At 35.1% G+C, this 21764-nt stretch overlaps 1 protein-coding gene across 2 annotated transcripts in view; it reads right to left on the bottom strand.

The window, feature by feature from the left end:
• The window catches only part of LOC114127387 (protein apterous-like), a 58596-nt gene that overhangs the window by 7348 nt on the left and 29484 nt on the right, over positions 1-21764 (bottom strand). For both annotated transcript variants that reach the window (XM_050202203.1, XM_050202204.1), the window contains exons 4-5: positions 13759-14216; positions 1342-1583 (exon numbers count right to left, since the gene is read on the bottom strand). In XM_050202203.1, coding sequence (XP_050058160.1) covers positions 1342-1583; positions 13759-14216 — 700 coding nt within the window. The remainder of the gene's footprint in view (positions 1-1341; positions 1584-13758; positions 14217-21764) is intronic.

Raw genomic sequence — 21764 nt, 5'->3', positions numbered from 1 at the left:
GGTCGTATAATATTAGGCATGTGTTTATACCGTATACACATAATATATATTTATACAGGTACATAATATACACATATATATGTAATATTTATATAATATGTACGATATATAGTAATCACGATAAGATTTTTTACTATTGATTTTTTTTTTTATTATTGGAATGTTTAGATGAGACAGGTACTGTAAATTAGACATTTATTACTGTATAAACGAGAGTCAACTAACTATTATAAGAATAATTAATATTCTTGGTTACCAGATTTTTTTGAAAATGTATAAATGTAGATATATAGGAATTAAATATACCATTTATTAGATATAGGTAATATATTATGTTCCTGCCGCTAGAAAAATTATCATTCGAAAACTCGCCGCAAAATGCGATTTTTTTTAAAAACGGTTTGTCATCTAGCATACAGTTAAGTGTATATATAGTGTGCATACACATACACATAAGTATTATGTATAATGTATATAATAGGTACGAATAACGTATACGAAATGGCCACAATTGCAAATGGATTTAAACACGCGAATCCCATAAATCGTCAATACTGTGGCGGCCCGTACAGCGTATATAATATAATATATTATAGTGGTACACCATAACATAATACGCATATTATAATACGGTGGTCGCCGAAAGCGAAAACGACGTCCGAGCATAAATAACTCGTGTAAATAGGGAGGGTAAGTGAGGGGCCCGAAGCGTTACTATTTTGTTTTATGTGTGTGTGTTTTTTTTATTACTACTTTGTTTGTATTTTATTCATTCGGTGGTGGTATACACTGCCCAAGGACGATTTATATGCATTTAGAAGAAATATATACATGAATAAATTATAAATCACTTGTATCTTGACGCGTTTTTTTATATTCTTCTCTTTCCTAATAAGTTTTTTTTATCGTTATTATTTGCCTGCCCCCGTCGAAAATCACGTGTGTCAGCAGTGGTATTTTCGTCATACAACGGAAATGATCAAATCCTATTATAGAGCAGAGCTATTTCAGAACTATGGTCGGCGGCGGCGACGAAGGTGGCAATCATAACGTATTCACGTGCTAATAAGAATAATAGACGATCGCACTAATAATATATAAGGCACCATAACAACAAATTTCCTGGAGCGAAAACATCTTAGTCTATTCTGATAACCGAAAATATTCGTTTTACATAGTATTTTAAGAATATACTTAATACTTATAATAATTTATATAGTTAATACTAAAAAAAAATGTTGTGTTTGAAAAATTTAAAAATAAAAACTGCGGTAGTTAAACTAATAGTCAAACCCCAAGTGTATAAATGGCATCTATCATATTATCACTAACGAAATTTACCTGTAACACCCGTTTGGGAAGGCCGGTCTTTTGCGAGAGTTGTTTGAGATCCTTGGCGTCGGGGTTATGATTGTGATGGAAGTATGACTTCATGGTGCGCAGTTGGTGGTGCTTGAACGACGTGCGCATGCGTTTCGTCCGCTGGTGACCGGACCCGGGACCACCGTTACCGCCCGCACCGGACGATAAGCCGCCTGGACCGAACGCCATTTCCATGTTGTACGAATCACTTGAGTTCATGTCTGAAACATAAAAAAATCGTATAAGACACGTTTATTACTTTTATCACACGAGTATTAAAAAAATTATTTGTTATATAAAGAATTATTATTTTCATGATCGTGGACGCAATTCGATGGGTGATTTTTGGGGGTGATAATTAGTATAGTCTATAGACTTATAAAAAGTACATCCGATTTCACTACAAAATCAAAGCAAATAACTTTAAATTTAAACGTTGCTGCAGGTCACCAAGTCCCGCTCATTGTCGTCAAATTTCGCCAGTTACCGAGATAAACCACTCGGGAATTGGAAATATATTACATTATATTCGACAGCAAAATATTTACGACATTGTGATTTATTTATATTATATACACTCTTTTTTTTGTTATCAGAATATCGTATCAAAACGACGTCCTTCACGTCCCAATGCGTTTTATTACTTCTGTGCTTGTGCGGTTTGATTGTGCTCGATGTTTTTCAAAATATATATGTATACATAATGTAGTAGAAAACTTGAATATTCTCGTCCTACTAACTGCCGCATACATAAATATTAGAGTATACGCAGCAATACACCGTTCTATATGTTTACATCGACGTTTTTTTTAAGACATTTTTTATGTTTGTAAATTTCGTGAATATTTAATTTTAAATGACGTTTAAAAGCAAAACTGCGCTGTCGTTCAAACAATTTAACACACCCTACATACCTATATGATGATACACGTATTATAATATGTAACGAAATTATAATTGAAAATCCACATTTGTCATACAAACTCACAATACACATCAAAAAAATAAAGACGTATTTGTAGTATTATAAAAATACATATTATAACATTATTAATTCATATTATTATTCTCTACAGCAAATCTACGACTGTTACGATTCTTTTATTGATTAAAAAGTCGTCGTTGGTAGTCGGTTAGTAAGATACATAATATAAGTATGTATACATACTCGTTTACACGTGTCGACAGTTGATTAAAGCAAAAGGGGTGTGATTGACGTGTAATGACTATATAATAATATAGGCAACCGTATATATTCGGGGACGTCATAGCATATAGTTTTACCATAATATAATACTGACCACAAGCTGTCCGTCACCTCCCTAACGAGACCAATTAAACTTTTCTAAACTAAAATAGCTACCATGGGAGGAATACTGAATGCAGTAACTACATGCTGGCGATAGGATTTAAGTATGTACGTACACGAAGGGGAACCTTATTATACATAGTTATAACCAAGTTAAGTATTATGTATGTATAAATAATAATTATTGTATTTCCTCTGACCACCTATATACCTAATATTATCATATACTGAGTTTATAAATCGACCTGTTCAAATAAACACATTACACATACACAATATCTAAATATTATATAAAACATTCACCAACGCCGATTACAAAACACGAAAAATGTGCTGTTTTTTTTTTTGTTCTCAGAACGATATAGGTAAAAGTACATAAAACAATATTATGTAGGCACATGTTTTATTCTTTCTTTACAATATTATTATTATAATTATAACTACTACTTTTATTATTATTATTTATTTTGATATTAACGGTTGCCACACTATAATAATAATATATATAATACGATATTATAATACAAGTGTACATATTATTATTATCACAACCGGAAAGGTTATCGAAATTTCTTATAATAACGTTCTCCGACGTGTTGGGTGTGCGTGTTCCTCAAATATTATTTTAACGCAGCAGTATATAACTGTATAAGGTACCTATACAAAGCGCGAGAGTTATTACTGAAATAATAGCACTCGTAGTATATAATATTATGTGTGTGTAAAAACAATATACGTAAATACATATTATATTACAATAAATGTTTATACATTATATTATATTGAAGTAGGTACTGTATAACGATTAGATAAACGTTTCGGAATGACTTTTATAACGACCGAAAACATACTTATGTACTTAGAAAACGCGGTAGCACAGGTCAGACCGGAGTCAGCTATCGGGTGATAAAAATTGTTATGGCCGGTTGCTGGAGTTCATCAGCGCTCGGATAACCCCGATACACAAGTGTTATGTATATTATATTTAAATATGAATTATATTGTGTATATATATATATTATAGTAATATTAAATCATATTATTGCTTATCGAGAGCAGTAATTATAATAGATTATCACCGATAAACGATAGATATACCAAAACACCGAAAGATAAAGTATAATATTTTATATACTTAAGAGAAACGAGAAAAAAACATACACTTTAAAAGTAAATTATAGTAAAAACTAAAAAGTATAAAATAAGTAAGTTATATTATAACACATAGATAGGTACTTACTAATATATTTTTTAATAAAACGAAGTTTTAATCATATATTAACAGTTTTAAATTTTTAACGAACTATACGTGGTAATAGTCACATATTATGTAAACACGTTCTCACAGAAACGTTTAAAAAGCCATAAAACTGGTTTAAATAAAATCGCTTTTACGCTTGCTCGAAAAAAAAACAATTCAATTGTCAACATCAGATATTATTATGCAAACGAAATTGAACTATATACGTATAAAGTCTAAACTAAATTTTTGAATTTATATGTTATACAATAAATAAAGTTGATATGTACAATATCTACTGCTACCTAATATATGACAAAGTTCCGCTATTTACTGATTTTTAGAACAATTAAATATGTTATTGTTATAAGATATGCTATATAATATACTGTCATATTATGACTGTATAAAAATATAATACTGTGATATAGTATTTCCCTCGACTTCGTGTACATAATGTAATAGTATATGCACAACGGCAGAAAACCTTAACGATCAAATTTCAGCAGCAGTTATATCGTCGAACTCGGCGTATGCGCATGCATTTATACTTGTATTAACAACAGTCTCCAAGACTCAAAAGTGTTTTCTACGAACGTTTCTCGGGCCACGCTAAACTAGATATTTGAAAATGATAATTAAAAAATGCCGATATTTCGGTGTACCAAAAGAACCGAAATACATACGCAGACTAGTCAGCGAATAGCGGAGACCGCATTCCCGGTGAACTTGATGAAATCACTGGAATCGAATAAAAAAAATATACGATATGTACACACATACTTACATTTGCATGCATATACATAAAATGTATAATACCATAACGTTACGTATAGTACAGTGCATTAGGTTGGCCGACCAATATTACGGAATTGACCGGAAACGACTTATATATTCGAATACACGTATATATATATATATATATATATATGTATGTATAGAAAATATTAAATAGGTTTATGAACCTTCAATATGGCAATCAAACGCGCACGTCAAACTAGTCGACTATTAAAGTTGTCTAAAGCTAAACCATATAGTTACGCATCGTAGTAATATAATACATATACCTATATATAATTTAACAGGGTAATGATATAAAGTAATTTGCCCAGTTACAAACGATAAACGATTAAACGGTCGCGGAGGATAAAATATAATATCATAATTGATTTTTCTAACGCGTGTGTAGAAAAAAAAACAGCTCGTAAACACAATTTGCCATAGAAGAAAACTGCACGAAGCCTGCACGTGTCTCGCGCGACCGATTTCTATCGCGCAATTGGTCTTACACATACGAAAATAACGATTTCCCGCTATATATATATGTATGTGTGTATAAAATATATCCAAAGAAGTTTATATATATATATGATTATATTACTATTATTATACGTACAATCATTATAGTCGTAAGCTCGCGTATAGGTAGAAAATCAATTACGTGCGATCTGGACACCATATAATATATAACCGCGTACACGATGTCGACGGAACGGAAACGACTTGAACCCGAGAACGGTTACGATATTATTATTATTGTGTATACCAGACACTTGGTAACCGTTATGATACACACACGAGCGAACGTATAATATCATATATTATATATATTTACGGAGTGTTTGTATAACGCACACACGCACGCCATTATATTATTATTATACGTATTTACATACAGCGAGTATTGTGTGTGGTGTGCAGAGGGTATTATTAATGGGCAACCGATTACCGCGTGCGCGAACGGAAGCGACAACAACCACACCGGGCGCCGAGGAGTGTCGCTCGAAGACCAATCCACCGCAAGCGCGCGTGTGTATGATAATTCCTACGCGCGTACGTCGTCCATTCACGAAATCGTCGTCATTGTCAGGATATATTGATTCTCGTTCGATCTATTATAATATAATAATATGATCTACCGCAGGTTCGGAGCGATTCATATTAAAAAATATACAGAGTGGTTCGTCAATCGTGCTCATCCCGTTTTTCTTCTGCGATATTTCAAATTCTTGAAGTTCTATGTACTACTCACAGAACGTCCTGTGAAATCGCAAAAATATTCTGTTCCTCAAATAAGAACCCACCCCCTTTAATCAGTTTATAGATAATATTTTTGAGAATTCGTACGTATCAAATTCTGAATTCGAACAAGTAGTTTTTGAGTTATTTAATTTTGTATACAATAGGACCCACGATAATGGAAATGGGAAAATAGTTTTAGGGCTTTAACGATTTGAAAATGTTGGTGTGCAATCTATCGTAATAAATCATTTATAAAAATTTTTCAAGTATATCATAAACATTGGATTTTCAACTGAGTAGTTTATCAAATGTTTTAGAACGACTATCCACTAAAATATACAGAAAGTGGGGTTGTTATTTGAAATACAAAAGTTTGTATCTACTCGCAGGACACTCTTAAGTACGTAAAATCTCACGGATTTGAATAAACGCATGATCGAATGAGGGTGAACATGATTATTGAATCAACCTGTATACCCTATATAATAAGATACGTATACTATCATATTACTATAATAACATATATATCGTAAAATGGTGCGACGGACGTTTATTTTACGTTTAACATGTATAACACGCGCGCGCGCGCACCGATTATTGACGTTATTATATCGTAATATAATGACATAGGCGGTAACGTCGTAGTAGACAATTTGATTTCGTCCAATTTGGACACGAGACACTATATGTATGGTCGTTCGATGATAATAATATATAACGGTAGACCACAACCGCGCGCGATATCGACATCACGTACCGTTTTTTTTTCTCTTTCAGATGATTAGATTTTTATCCGTGTGTGTACACGCATAATGTGTAATATACACAGAGCCTTATTATACTTGAGCGGCAACAAACGGGTAGGCTTCGGGGGTAGGCTAGTTTCGCGGTCGGCTAAGCACGCGGCGGCGTCGGCGGTGGCGGTTGTTCCCACGATCTGTGAACCCGACCAGCGGCGGCGGCGGCGGCCACCGAGTCCCACATGAACGGGCAAAAGTGGAATATAAATATACGCTTCTTTAACCCGCGCGTACGTAAAAAAGAGGAGGTGCTTTACTCATTCGTAACGTCATACGACAATACGATATTACGCATACATACGCGCGCGTGGGGGGGTTTGACGAGTAGGCTCGACATACGTTTATACGATATATTTATATTATGTGTATAACACGCTGCTATAATATGGGTACGTGGTGCGACGGGTCTGCTGCAGGTGATCGCACCCGTCGCGGGTTCGCTCGTGCGGTTCATTTGTTCACGTCGTTCGGCCGGAACGGATTTAAAACCACCCAACAAACGTGGTTAATCGATTACGCACACACGCACACACACTCAAGTAGGTACTTCCGACGAACGACGGTCCTATATACCTTACTCGGAAACGGCCGATGAGAAGCAGCGCGCATTGTTTTTCGTAGTCGCCCAACGGGTTGGAGACTTTTTTAGTGATTATTTCAAACGAGTAATATAGACGACCGAGTGACTTTGACGTTCTATTTTTTGATTTTAGTTCTTAAAATTGTTCGGAAAAAGGATTCCGATTCAAGTATTCGAGTATTAATACATAAATACCTGTAAAGTATTAAGTTAGCATAAAAGTCATTACTGCAAATTGTACCCGAAAATATGGAAAAATAATCAATACACTGCGCACTTTGTGTACGGTAAATAATTATCAATATTAAAATAAAATAAAGTAAAATTTTAATTTATAAAAAGATCTATATTCCTATGAAACCAGTTATTCGTTCCCTAAGAAATGATGGTTCTAATCAGGTCCTAATTTCAACTAGAATGCCTAATTATATCATGACTGAACACGACAAATTTTAGGGTTCGACTTGTTTGTATACAAAAGCACAACTCATTCAAGCACATTTACATTTTTACTATCCGTTTGAACACAACTTGTTCTGAAATTTGAAGCCATTCAAATTTTTTAATATAAATAAGATTTTCATCATCGCTAACAAAACAAAAATTATTAAAGTTCGATGTTCTCTAAATTTAATAATTTACATTTATACACTTTAAATCTCGGTGTGTTTCAATAACATTACAAACTTTGATATCCATAGCGGCATAGCCAATAGTTGTAATAATGAATGCTAATAAATAACTGTTTAAAAATATTGAAACTATAAATACCTACCAATATATTTATGTTTAATACACGATAAGTATTCTTAGTATAAGTATAATACTCTTTAAACGAAATATTTTTATTATAAGATCAACTTATATTTCTGAGAATTTGTATCAATAATTCAATTATTTTAGGTAAGTTCAAATTTTAAAAATACAAAATATATTTTAATGTTATTTTCAAACGAGTAGTTGTACCAAAATGTTTAAGTCTTGTTACCTAACAAATTATATGTATATTGTATACGATATACCTATATGTTATAGATATATAAATTTAAAAAATAATTTATGTTTATGAATATTATATTATATTATTATAAATTATTAAAGTAGTTTCACGCACTGATTGTGGAGTACTCAACGACCCAAACCTACTAATGTGGTGACGCGTTTACTATATTATACAGATATATCATTTTTGTGTACAATGTAATGGATGCGGCGCGGTTACGACCACAACCGCAAAGGTGCCTTAGCAGACACTCCGCACTCGTGCCTCGATTTGATCTTCATTTACCACGGTTGTTCTTTATCATTATTTTTTCAACCTAACCTACACTGCAGTCCTCGACACATATAATATTATCATTGGAAACAAGTTGGGAAACGGTTCAGCAGCACTTTTCCCTAGCAAACCGCATAACCATGCACCATAACTACCGAATGATGGTAAGCATAAAATATGTATAGTACTTAGATGGTTTATATCGGGTTGGTAAAGAATATATATAGGCATGAGGACAACGTCGGCAGCAGAGGGGAAAAAATAAACAAATCTTTACTCAACGAAACCACCAGACGATTCACCTTCACGCTTCATCGACATAACTCGTGGGTGCCACCGGATACCTCAATAATTGTTTTATCTTCCCCGTTTAACCCGTGAGACTATTATTACTCTGTGCAAGCATATCAACCACGGTAATGGTTTTTGAATGAACGGAGAAAACAATTTAAAACGAAAAATCATTGTAGTTATATATGGACGCGTTAACGAATCATTACATCAATCCAAATTTCACCAATAACGTCGAAAAACTTAATATATTTTACTCTTTTAGTACCTATATTGTTATTATAACCGAAAATAGAGCATATCACTTTGATATTTATAACATTTCATACGCTATTTCATCGATTTGCGGTGACGAATTCATCGAACGCAGTCAAGACTGGTTTATACAATATATAGAGTAGGTATAATACTTACGAGATTCACGAATTAAATATAGATAAAAGAATATAAAATATGTTGCGTCCTTATACCTACTCTGAAAATACATATGTATATTACGGAATCGATTCAAAAAGTGTTGGAAATTTAACTCGAAAAAGGTCTAATACCTGCGTACAACGACGATCGAATAATATATCTATTCGAATATACAGGTTACTGGTTCCAGCCGTCTTTATTACCTGCGGACATCTACCCCATTGACACACACGACAATATAATAAATATATATATGTGTACATACCCGTGTACACATTATACCGCGTACGTGCACATATTATTAGTATGTATACGATCTCCGAGTCACCGATTAAAACCCGGTGACCCGGGGAGGTCTTGGGTAAGCACACGCACGCACGCGAAATGTCGTGATCGATCATTACACGGGAGAGGCGTTCGTTTGTGTATTTTTTTCCCTCCGCCACACGTTATTATTATCCGGTGGCCATCGACCTGTCAGCAGGTCCTCGATTTATTATTACGTACTAATCCGATGCTGCAATGGACTGTGGGAATCGGATCCGATATATACGGTTTTTTTTTCATTCTTTTTTTTTTTTTTTTATATTTGTTTTACATTATTATTATTATTATTATTATTTTGTTTTTTATTATTATATTAAATCCGATAACTTTGTCGAAATCCATTGGGACGGCGTTTGAAATGAGGGCCAAGAAAACACAAAACCGGACAGACGGCATATTATATGTAGGTATATATACACCAATAAATACTATAGGTATAATATAATAATTAAATATATATATATATATACCAATAAACCGGCCTTGGAGACGCGTCGTATAAACACACTATATAATATCGAATCGTGTTTTCCGCGATCACGTACGTATAAACTTTAACCAAACATAATATAATATAAGATAAACACATGCGCAAAAACAAAAACTACTTTCCAGCGTGTAATCTCGTTAATATTGTGCACGCGCCAAACAATAATATCTAGTATACACCTTACGTCCTACGTGTAAGTAAGTACACCAAAACTCATATTATACGGCCGTCGCCGCCGTGTCTGAGATTTCAGCTCACGTCTTGGGCCATTGTATATAATTTATATCAATGTAGTCGACGAAAGCATCATAAACCATTTTCACGTCGATTTTTATCTCAGCCGAAAATGCATCACACTGCTACTTTACGCCTCTGTGACCAATGATGTATTGTATAATAGTGTACATTGCCAAATGTATTTGCTTAATTTATATTTTATGATGGTAACCGGTAATAAAAAATATGGTACCGGGTTGACGTTATGTCTGACGATCGATAAAATGACACGGGCACGGCATATATTATGATAATTGACACGTTTAAACATATTATAGAATAGAATTACAATATAATATTAATTGGATGTTCATCGCGGCGTCAAGTGTGTTTGAATATTTAACGAGAGCTTAAACATTAAAAAAAAATGTGATAGCATACATATATATTATTAACACGATGTAGACGATAAATGGATGTAATCGTAGCACGCGGTGTGTTTACTTTATAGTGTGCAAATATAGCCACGATGAGTATCGGTGAAAATAATCGTTCCACCCTTCTCAATGAAGTTGTTAATTTTCTATATACAAATTTGTCGCTTTCCGCGCGCCCCGTGCATAACTTCGAAACCAGCTAATTTTACTGATAAATACGCGACTATATACATATTGTTTAATAGGAATAACGCTGTAAGATACGAATCTTGAGAAGGTTTGAAATGTTGCAAATGCAATAATCGACCACCGACGCAATCGTATATATTATTACAATATAACAGCTAACCTATAACCTAATATCGTCGCTGTGAGTACCTTAAATCGATATAATATAATAATATAGACGTTTCATGCGCATTACGTTTTAAAACGATGACGATATATATATGTACACTTATTATTATAAAATCTCTATACCGACCTATACGCTGGTAAATAGTCCGTTGTCATCAGCGACACGGCGCTACTATCGTTTTCTCACGGCACTCAGACGAACCGCGCGGGTGAAAGCTCCACGACGCGCGCGGCGCTGATGAAGACATTTCACCGCGTCGTCGACAGTCTCACGCACCCAGAGTCGGGACGGATATTATTTCCGTTACTATATTATTGTTATAACCATACACTTTTTTACGTCGCTTTAACCGTTTATATTCATATGTTCGACGAGCATAATATAATATAACAACTGCGGTCGATATCAGTGTAAAATGGTCGTCATCGAAAACTATACCTTCATCCACGGAGAGATATAAAAACGAGAGGGTTCACCGGTTCGCGCAATGTCCTGTGGCAGTTTTACTGACCATTGGGATTTTTGGTTTTTAATTTTTCAGATTAGTAAATAAAAATAATTAAGGCGAGTGTAATAAAATATTTTGGGTTTCATTAGCACGAATTTATCGTTTAATCGCGACAATCAACACGAATTGTATAAAATTTGTAATGTTAACAACTGTTTTATCGTTTAAATAATTTAAAGAGTTATTTTTACGAAATTTGATTGTATTTTATGATAATTTTAACTTTTAGATTTCTGAAGAAAATTTATTTTTAGATATTATGTATTGCCATCGACAGAACTTGTCAATGGATTAAAGTTTCTGGCAAAAAGTATTATATTATTAATACTTATAAAACAAACGCAATATTAACACAAGCTTATTAAAAACATTTTTTTTTACTAGGTACATTATAATATTTATTACAATAAATATTAATTATTGTTATTATTAATATTCGACTAAAAAAAATGAACATTGCATAATCATATAGGATTTTTAAGTACACAATTTTGCATAACTTTTTAGTTTTTAGAACATATTTTTTTCAATGCATTCATTTACAACCCACACTCTCACGCACTCACAATGTAATAGTTAAAACGATCATAAAATATATATGATTATGTGTAATGTAAAACCCGCGCACCTTTTTATTATTACTTTTCTTTTTCATAGTCTCCGCACTGACGCGCGATATCGATGTATGTTTTTTCTGCCTATCATTGTGAAATACACACGTGGAGAAACGGTACATAGGTGTACACGCATGCACATGTGTAGTAGGTAGGTATAAGTTATTTTATATCGTTTTTTACTCGTAGTCGGTATACATTCTCACGGGCTACTTCGTGTGAATCTGACAGATTTTAAGTTAAGTATTAATAAAAATAATTAATCGCTCTTCGTTTTTACGGAGGTTATAAAAAAAAAAAAAATCGATTTTGTCGGAAAATATATAAACACTATTGTATACGTGATTTTTATTATACGATATATTAAATAGGTAGTAATAGAACCTATAATGGTTTCGAACGAATTATCATTATTTCACGCTTATATATTATGTTTATTGTTTATAATATTATAATCGAAGACTTTGACTATGCACAACGATTAAAATACTATAAATCTGTAATCGTTTATCTGCAGTTAAACATTAATTCCGGTAGATTTGTTTTTATGTAATAAATTTGACGGTAATCTAAAACACATTAAATAGGAAACCTTCAATAGAAATGAATTTAAATTATTGAATATTTGTTAGAAAAATAAACGATGACGCCGCATATTAAATATAGAGATTTATGTTAAAAACAATAATCTTAAGCTTGAAACATGTTAAAATAATTACTCTAGATCGATAAAATACGCAAAAGTATAGAAAGAAATTCAAACGACCTTGTAGTTTAATCACCTAACCACTCTACTATGAATTTATATACGATTATTTCCTATATTATAATATTTATAATATTGTACACCTTCACTTTATTGAGACAAACAGAATTTCAAAAACAGTATAGATTTATTTTGAAATACAAAAATTTCAAATTAATTTTGTATTTTAATTTTCAAACATTCAAATAGACTGTTAAAGGTATTTCATACTTTATATTAGTGTATTCGCCGAAACACTAAAAAATGAAATAGAGATATTGTTAGGGTGAATGAAATATTTTTTCATATTTTTCATCATTAATTTTTTATAGTGGTATATTTCTTAGTGTGTTTTGGATCATCATAGTGATTGGTTTGGGTAAAATTTTAATAGTTAGGATGTTTTGGGTTTGGATAAGGAATTGGAAATCCTATTTATATTAATTTAATTCACCATCATCACTACCTATGTATAGTAATAACTATATACAATTTTATAAAAACCTATGTAACTTTTAAGAGGCTACAACACGCTATAGGATATTTTTAAAATGTTAATGTTTGATCAGAAATACTTGAGACCTATACACACATTTCGTACTCTGCAGTATACAATAAGCATACCTACTTAAAACAGTCATAATATGAATTCGTATTTTAAAATGGTGAATTAAAATTGTTACTCGTTCAGAGGAATGTGCCATACAGGTAATAATAAGCATAAATTAATAATATTTTGTATCACGTATAGTATCACTCTACTCACCCATATTGACGGTCATGGCGTCCAAGTCTTTGGGTTTGCGCTTTCTGGGACGGCCCTTCTGCCGGGGTTGAGCGGGCGCGGGAACGGCGGGCGCTCCTCCGCCACCGGTCGCCGCCGAACCGCCGTTGAAGAACGATCCGGCACCGGGCGCGGGTGACTCGAGCGCCCTGGACGAAGGATACGGCGACTGGACGGGCGTCATCGACGGAGGCATGATGGTCCTCGGCAGCGGTGACTGTTGCTGTTGGCCCTGTGACGAAGGTCCGAACTGTTGGTAATGGTGCTGGCAAAACACCGCTCCGTCGCGCATGCCGAACTGATCGCCTTTGGTCAGTACCGCCAAGCAGACGGTGCAACTGAAACACGGCACGTGGAAAACCGTGTCCCGAGCTCGCATCACAAGCTCCGACGGCGAAATGGCCGCCTGGCATCGGCCGCACCGCCGTATGCCGTACAACCTGCGAACACGCACAAGTGATCCGTTACAGTATATATTATATTTTAAGAGAAGTTCGGCGTGAGTAAATATAAGTATTAATACTTTAAATCGAGCTAGTGTGTCGACTAGGTTTTAAAAGTAACGTGGGACGTGTAAGCCGATTAACGTATTCCGTCGTACTCAGCATAGATCGATTGTGTCGGACAAAGTTTTGAGTGTTGACTTGGAATTCTAACTTTATAGGTCTTAGCGAGTGTCACTATAAGTATGAGTAATACGATAAGTCGGAACCATTAGTACACAATAAATTGTATATTTTTACGTCATTCGACTATACTGCAGTTATAAGTACACCAATGTTTACACATCTGCTCGCGAGATATTAATCGAAATCATAAAGCCAAAAATATGCGAGTTGAGTCCCAACAGCATGTAACCGTTTAAATGTTTCTACAGTTATATAGATCGCGTTTACGTATTATGACGCGTGTGTTGTGTTATATCATTATCTTCCTGTAAAAATGTCGAAACATCATTAACTTCAACGCGCGGCTCGTTTTTACAATTGATTTCCGTGTTCCCCATTCATCATAATATTATAATATACATATACAATTTATGCGGAGACGTTTATTTACGATGACCGTGTGCTTGTGTATTTATAACACGGTTATGGAAAGGTGGTCGCACAGCGTGTGTCTTTGATGTGCCTAAAAGAGGTTGCAGTTGGGGGGAGAAGGCGACCGTTGGATCTTTTTCGCACCTCCAGTGTGGGCGTGGTCGAACGGTGAAGTCGAACAAAAGGGCCCGTTGGGAAAAATAACGCACAGAAACGTATAATATAAGTATACATAATATATACCATATATTATTATTTCCTATACGTATATCGCGCCGTGGTAATCGCTGGCTGCTACTGCCAACGCCACCGATGGTAGTCCTCTCCCCGGGGTCCTCAAAATAATAATAAAAATACCTCAGCGGGATACCGGAGATACCGCCCTCGTCCCTGCCCTGTCGAGGGCGCGGCGGTTTTACATCCCCCCGGTGTGTGTGTTCCGGTTACCGGTTCAATGAGTGTACCTATTATTTACCGTGTTGTTGTTTGTTACACTAGTGTTTATCCCGTTCTAATGTTATAACATAATATAATATAAATATAGATATAATGTGTATAACTATGTGTGCAGCGTGTACTTCCACCGTCACTGTTTCTGCAGTTTTGTTTGTTTATTTGCGTAATATATATAATACATATATATTATGGGGAGACGCAATAATATGATTATTATCCGTGCACGAGAGTGTGAACACGAGAACAAAAAATAACACCCGGGGGCATGCGTGTTTTTTTTAACGGTTTACTGTTTAGCGAGAGACGGCCGTCGGATTCGAGTCCACTTGTGCGAAAACCACAAAAAAAAAAAACCGTCGTTATATTTGGCAAATGTTTTCGTCCGGAGAAATCGTCGTCAGACGCGTCCAGATTTGGGCACAAAAACTGCGGGAAAAAATACCGATATTTTACACTCGTCGCCGCCCGCCGTCTCGAGCACAAGTATAATATCATTTATATTATCGCAGCAACGTCCAATTACGTAGTATATTGCGTGAATAAAAAAAAATAGAAGAAAAAAAGAGTGTCCTTTCCCAGGCGCATTCCGCGCGTAATTCAAAACGATTTATGCGATACGAACATACTATTATAATAATAATAATATATATATATATAAAGCATCTTATTGTATCGGGACTCTATGGAACCTGATTGCGGGCGCACTTATCGCAGATCTCGTAAAAGTGGCGAACTGCTGCTCCTGCTCCTGCTGCAGCGTTGGTGGTAGTACGTGATAATAGTATTATGATATTCTATAAGCGGCATAGTTGGTGATTTTCGCCACGATTTTCAACATCAAGCCAACTCCTCTTCCTCGTCTTACAACCTCCCCCCCCCCAACCAACCACCGTAAACGACTTTAGTCCAGTTTTCGAGTTAAGCTGCGTTTTGTTCGCATAATAATATACACATACCTAACATGTTATACAATTGTTATTATTATTGTGTATAGATAGGCGCATAGTATAATCATTGGACCTACACCGCAATGGATCGGTGCAGTGTATTTATTTTTTATTTTTTTGCGTATGCATCGTCGTGACTCGCCAACTCGGTGCAGAAACCTTGGTTCGTGCGTCCAAACCGGTATAGCACCGCGCACGTCCTGTGGTTATCGCATACGACCGATCGCCGCGTCGTTGTCGGGTCGGTATATAATCATTATTAAAATATCATAGGCATTGAAAATGTGCGGAAAACATTCGCAGGGAAAATGAAAATATTTCACCCGTTATGTAAATCGTAGGGATGCAAAGAAAGTACTGAACACTATGCATTTTATTGCTAAGCATCTGTGCTTATCTTAAATAATAATTAAAAATCTTGGACACGTACTGTAATTTCTCACGATAGACTACCAGAAATATCAGTTGTAATTTATACATGGATCTAAAGAGATGTAATCATTGAATGTCTATACTTAAGTATAGAATTAAATTGTTAGATACTTATTAATAAATACGAATAATTTGTTTTACATAAAATATTAAATATAGGTAATAAATTATAAAATCAATTATTTGATGATATTAATATTAATATTAAATTCAACGAATCTGCTTGCTCTAAAAAATGTTGAGAGCTGAAGAACCACTAATATTTTTGGATGTTTTACACCTATATATCTGTATCTTATAAATTACAATACTGTTTATTACACTGTGCACAAAGCGCGGCCTCGGCGTGTCACCGCACATTTTGTTACCAGCAGCAGCTATTATACGACGACCATGTATAACATAATCATCGGTGTATAATTTACCACTCGAGACTCCGAGAAACACGCCTCGAAGCATTATTATATATTATATAAAATATACGAAACCGAATCGACGGTCTGTGTCGCGGTGTCGCGTTTACCGCGGAACGGTTCGGGTCGGATTGACTCGCGGGACCGTGAACTACTATAATATGTAAGTACGACTGCACAATTATACAGCAGCAGCTCGAAAATGTGTGTTATGTGAATAATATTAAATGAGTGAAAACCGTGCATATTTATAAAGTTCGGTACTAGGTCATACTCCGTTGCTGTCATGACAGTGACCCGCGGTCGCTGTAATTTTTTTTTGGTTTTTCAACCTTAAACGCGTTATTGATCGAAAAAATCGAGTTTGGGAACTTAATAACGAGAAAACCATTAATAAACACGATCTTCAAACCCGGTGCACGGCAGTCTACCCGGCCTAATATATAGGTATTATAGAATAAAAAGATAAGTGTATACATATATATATAAAGCAGATCTTGCCATTTGCGCTCACTGCAGCTGCTCCCGAGAGTACATAAATAACTATTATTACGTGGTCGTTGTCATTTTTGTTATTATTATCATTTTTTTTTTTTTTAATAACCGAATATTTTCACGAGTTTTTACGTTAAAGCATATAATATAATATACTCGTCGAGGCCGACGGCAGCAGGAAATCCGTTTTTGGGGACACGACACGCGATGTGTTCGCGCGGCTGGTAGGTACTAAAGATATGAATGTACGTTGTATATATTACATATTACTTTTCTCAAGACTGCGGAGCGCTATGTCTCCTGTTGCGAAGTTCCGGGACGCGTGAAGTCCGAAAAATCAACGGCTATAACATCAAACATGTACACTGTATATACAGCCCCATTCCGAACACGACGAATAAAAACTATAAAAACAGGTAGACTATATAATAAATGACGACGATAAAATGTTTTTTTTTTTTTTAAACCTAGCAAAACAGAAACGCATTGTTCCGTATGTGTTATTATTACGGTGTTAATTAGGCGCATCGCTCGCGCAAACATACATAATATCGTCTACACGTTTCGAAAAATCGTTTTAGAACCACGCGGCATCATAAGAGGCGTACAGTGTGTTGTTACTGTGCACGTTTGCATATGTGTGTGTGTGTGTTTATGCATGTGCGTGCACAAGTCTTGTTACTTCTGCAGCGCGCGGTTCTCACTCTTCCGTCCCGATGGCTCGGGTGTGCCGCATTATCTTTACATAACTATCCGTCGTAACAGATAACATCAATGAGAGATTCACACGTATATATGCGTGAGCATATCACACACACACATCACTGTTATTAAGAGAGTGAGAAAGAGAGAGATAACGTAACATTAAAAATAAAAAATAAGTACACGAGTGCGTATAACAATATTTCGGAAGGCCAAAAAATGAGCGACTACCGTAACGGACGAATGTGCAGTAAAAGGGTTTCAATGTTATTTTACTTTTTTATACCCGATTTGCACTCTATGCAACGGCGGAATATCTAATTAAGATAAAGCAGTTATAGGTACGTTTCATATATCTTAACAGCATAAAAAAATTCCGCGTTACACATATTATTATGTATACTGAAAAGAAAAAAAAATTCCGGTCATCGCATTATCTGCATCAGCTTACACATAGGTGCATAACTTTCTTAAACTTTTAAGTATATATATTATATAGGTAGCTATCATTATATCTATAATATTCGTGGTAACTAAATAGGTTGACGAACAACATAAGACACTGACGAGAATGACGCCGCCGCAGCTGCTGCTGCAACTACTGAAATATATAGACGCTATATAGAAATACGCCGACCTGCAAGAGACGGGAGCAACTGTATATTATATTTTATATTATTATTATTATAAACGACGAGCAAATACATCGGTGTCGGGGGCACGCGTCCGAGATCGTATCGTCTCCGAGAATACGGAGAATAATAATAAGAAGATCGTCGTAATAACAGCTAGTATCTAAAATAATATATAGATGCGCACTTTGACGGTTTAGTCCAGTGCACGGCGGGGTGTCATCGTGTCGGACGCAGGTCTTCTGTAGTATTATTTCATTTTTTATTTTCGTTTTTTTTCTTCTCTCCGTCCTCTACTCGCGTTTACGACCGTGTCGTACATTACATTATAATATTACGCGCATGATGACCATAACTTAAACCTTTCGGACTGTGAGCGGCGTTTGAGATTCGAACGAAAAAATTGTCAAGTATGCGCGATAAAAAACTGTAGTACGTGTCGGGCTTCCAACGGCGGGGGTCCTTACACCCATCGCGTATAATATATATAACGCGGCGTAATACGACATTGTTATGTATTGCGCGTACCCAGTGTCCGATTACAGTCAGGGCGATTCGAGTATATAACATTATTATCATATTATAATATAGTCATTCGGGATCACCGGAATTCTAAATCGTCTGTCATGAGAGGGCACTGTTGTATCGCAGTTAATCGTTTTGTTGTTCAAATATAGACTTACGCTAGTAAATTTCAGCGCGAATTTGTTTGTTTGTATTTTCACGAAGACCGTTGCGCCAGTAACACCCCACATCTCCGTTGACTCCGAATAACCGTGACCGTACTGCTATATAGTCTCGCGATCTTTTCTCGGCACGTTTTAACTGCGATCACGTGCAAGAAACTGCAGTGAGGGACATGTGGTGCATCGCACTACATGCAAAACTATATACGATACTATTATATATGTATATAATGTATACACGACTTACTATATAGTCACTATACTCGTATATTAGGTGTATATATGGATCGACCACACAATTCGCCTCCGAAACTTCTTCCAGACTCGTTTCCACGTCGTGTTATTATTATTATTAATATTGCGTCGTATATGCTTCCCGTCGATCATAAATCGTCAAATCACTAACACTTGTATATATATATGTATAATATCGTGGCGTCTAGCACACGTATTATACAGTTCCCGGGATGGCGGAGGGGGTGTGGTAGTGAGGGTGTGAAGGTTATGTTAGATATATACGAGAATCGTTTTCGCGCGTTTCTCAATGTATATATATATACATGATATAAGCGCCATAAATCACGCGCGCGTACTGCTATAGAAAATATTCTGGACTCGCCGCCGTTTACATGTGTTATACATACATATACATAATATAAGACCCACGTGTTTGTCGCCGCACATGACGCCGTATTCAAAGGATCTCTTGATCGTTTTTTATCTGCTCCTGTTTTTTTTTTTAAGACGCCGCCTTTCTCGTTTTTTTTTTTTTTGTTACACGGCTACCGCTGCCAGAATACATGTATTAGACGAACGCAAAGCTAAAGTCGTTTCGGTTCTTTTTTTCGTCCGAACTCTAAACCTCTGCAGTATTCGAACACATTACAGATGGACGTGTCGAATGTACTTATACATTACTAAAAAAAAAAGTAAACGACACGAGAAGACGTGTTTTCTTAATCGCGTAATATACATTGGAGACTGCTTATACTGTGATAATATTATAACAAAAACATATTAAGACATCACATCATGTGATGCGCATAATTTTCGATAAATCGCGTTAAAACGATTTTAATAATTTAAACAATTATTATTTAAATTATACACATTGAATAGGTATTAGTATTGCACGAAAAATAACAAACGATATAAACGACTGCCGAAAATAATAAATACGTTATAATAATATAATAAATGATAATATTATTAACCACGTTTGGTGCGCCACCGCTGGCCAGCAATGATAGTCATCGTGAATGTACACGTGATCAGCTTCGATCACGGTCAGCCGACTGTCGGACGGAGAAAGGATATAATATTCTATACGTATAATATTATATAGTGAGAGGGTCGCGGGTTGTGCCAAGTCATAGTGACACAATGGCACAAAGCGCAATAATGCGTGCCCTCTATCGTTTGGCTGTTATGTTTTTATTAAATTATCATCGTTATTATTATTATTATTATTATTATTGGGATAACAGCGAATAATGCCAAAAGGCCGTTCGTTCCACGTGAGAACTCGCATGTGTACCTATACGTTTTTTGTTGTTGCCGTGGCGCAAATACCATTTATCATATATATTTATATTAAACACACAACTCAGGTAACACGAGTAATAAGTAGGTATATCGTAAAGAATATTATTGTGCGTGTGTGTCCTCAACGCGAAAACGTCCACTTAAACGACTTGACATTTTTTCCACCCCGCGCCGGAATAATGGACGATTTACGCTTCATCACGAATCGAGCAGGGTTGAACTCATAGTATTCTTCAAAAACGATCAAAACAGAGTAGGGAAAAGTACCCTAGGTGGTCACATTAAAGAAAATTATGATGTCACAATCTGGTTTTTAGTTCTTCAACAACAAAATCGCTTATAACGTATGTACTTGAACAATGAAATAATATTAAGTATCACCATTTGTAATAAAAATTATAGCTTTTAACTTAACGAATAACTATTAAAGACCATTTTATTTTTCTAAAAAAAAGTTTTAAAATAATAACTTTACTCATTCAGAATGGGTCGAATGCCGGCTAATGATTAATTTACTCAGTATACTATTTATATACTACCTATAGGTTTTAAAACCTTTTATTTCATTTGTTATCGAATAAAGACAAAAAAAAAATGGTAATAAAAAATGTTAAAAAATGATAATACAATTTTTCTAGTA

The sequence above is a fragment of the Aphis gossypii genome, chromosome 2, assembly GCF_020184175.1.
Source record: "Aphis gossypii isolate Hap1 chromosome 2, ASM2018417v2, whole genome shotgun sequence".
Lineage (NCBI taxonomy): Eukaryota > Metazoa > Arthropoda > Insecta > Hemiptera > Aphididae > Aphis > Aphis gossypii.
This window is presented reverse-complemented; position numbering and strand designations above follow the sequence as displayed.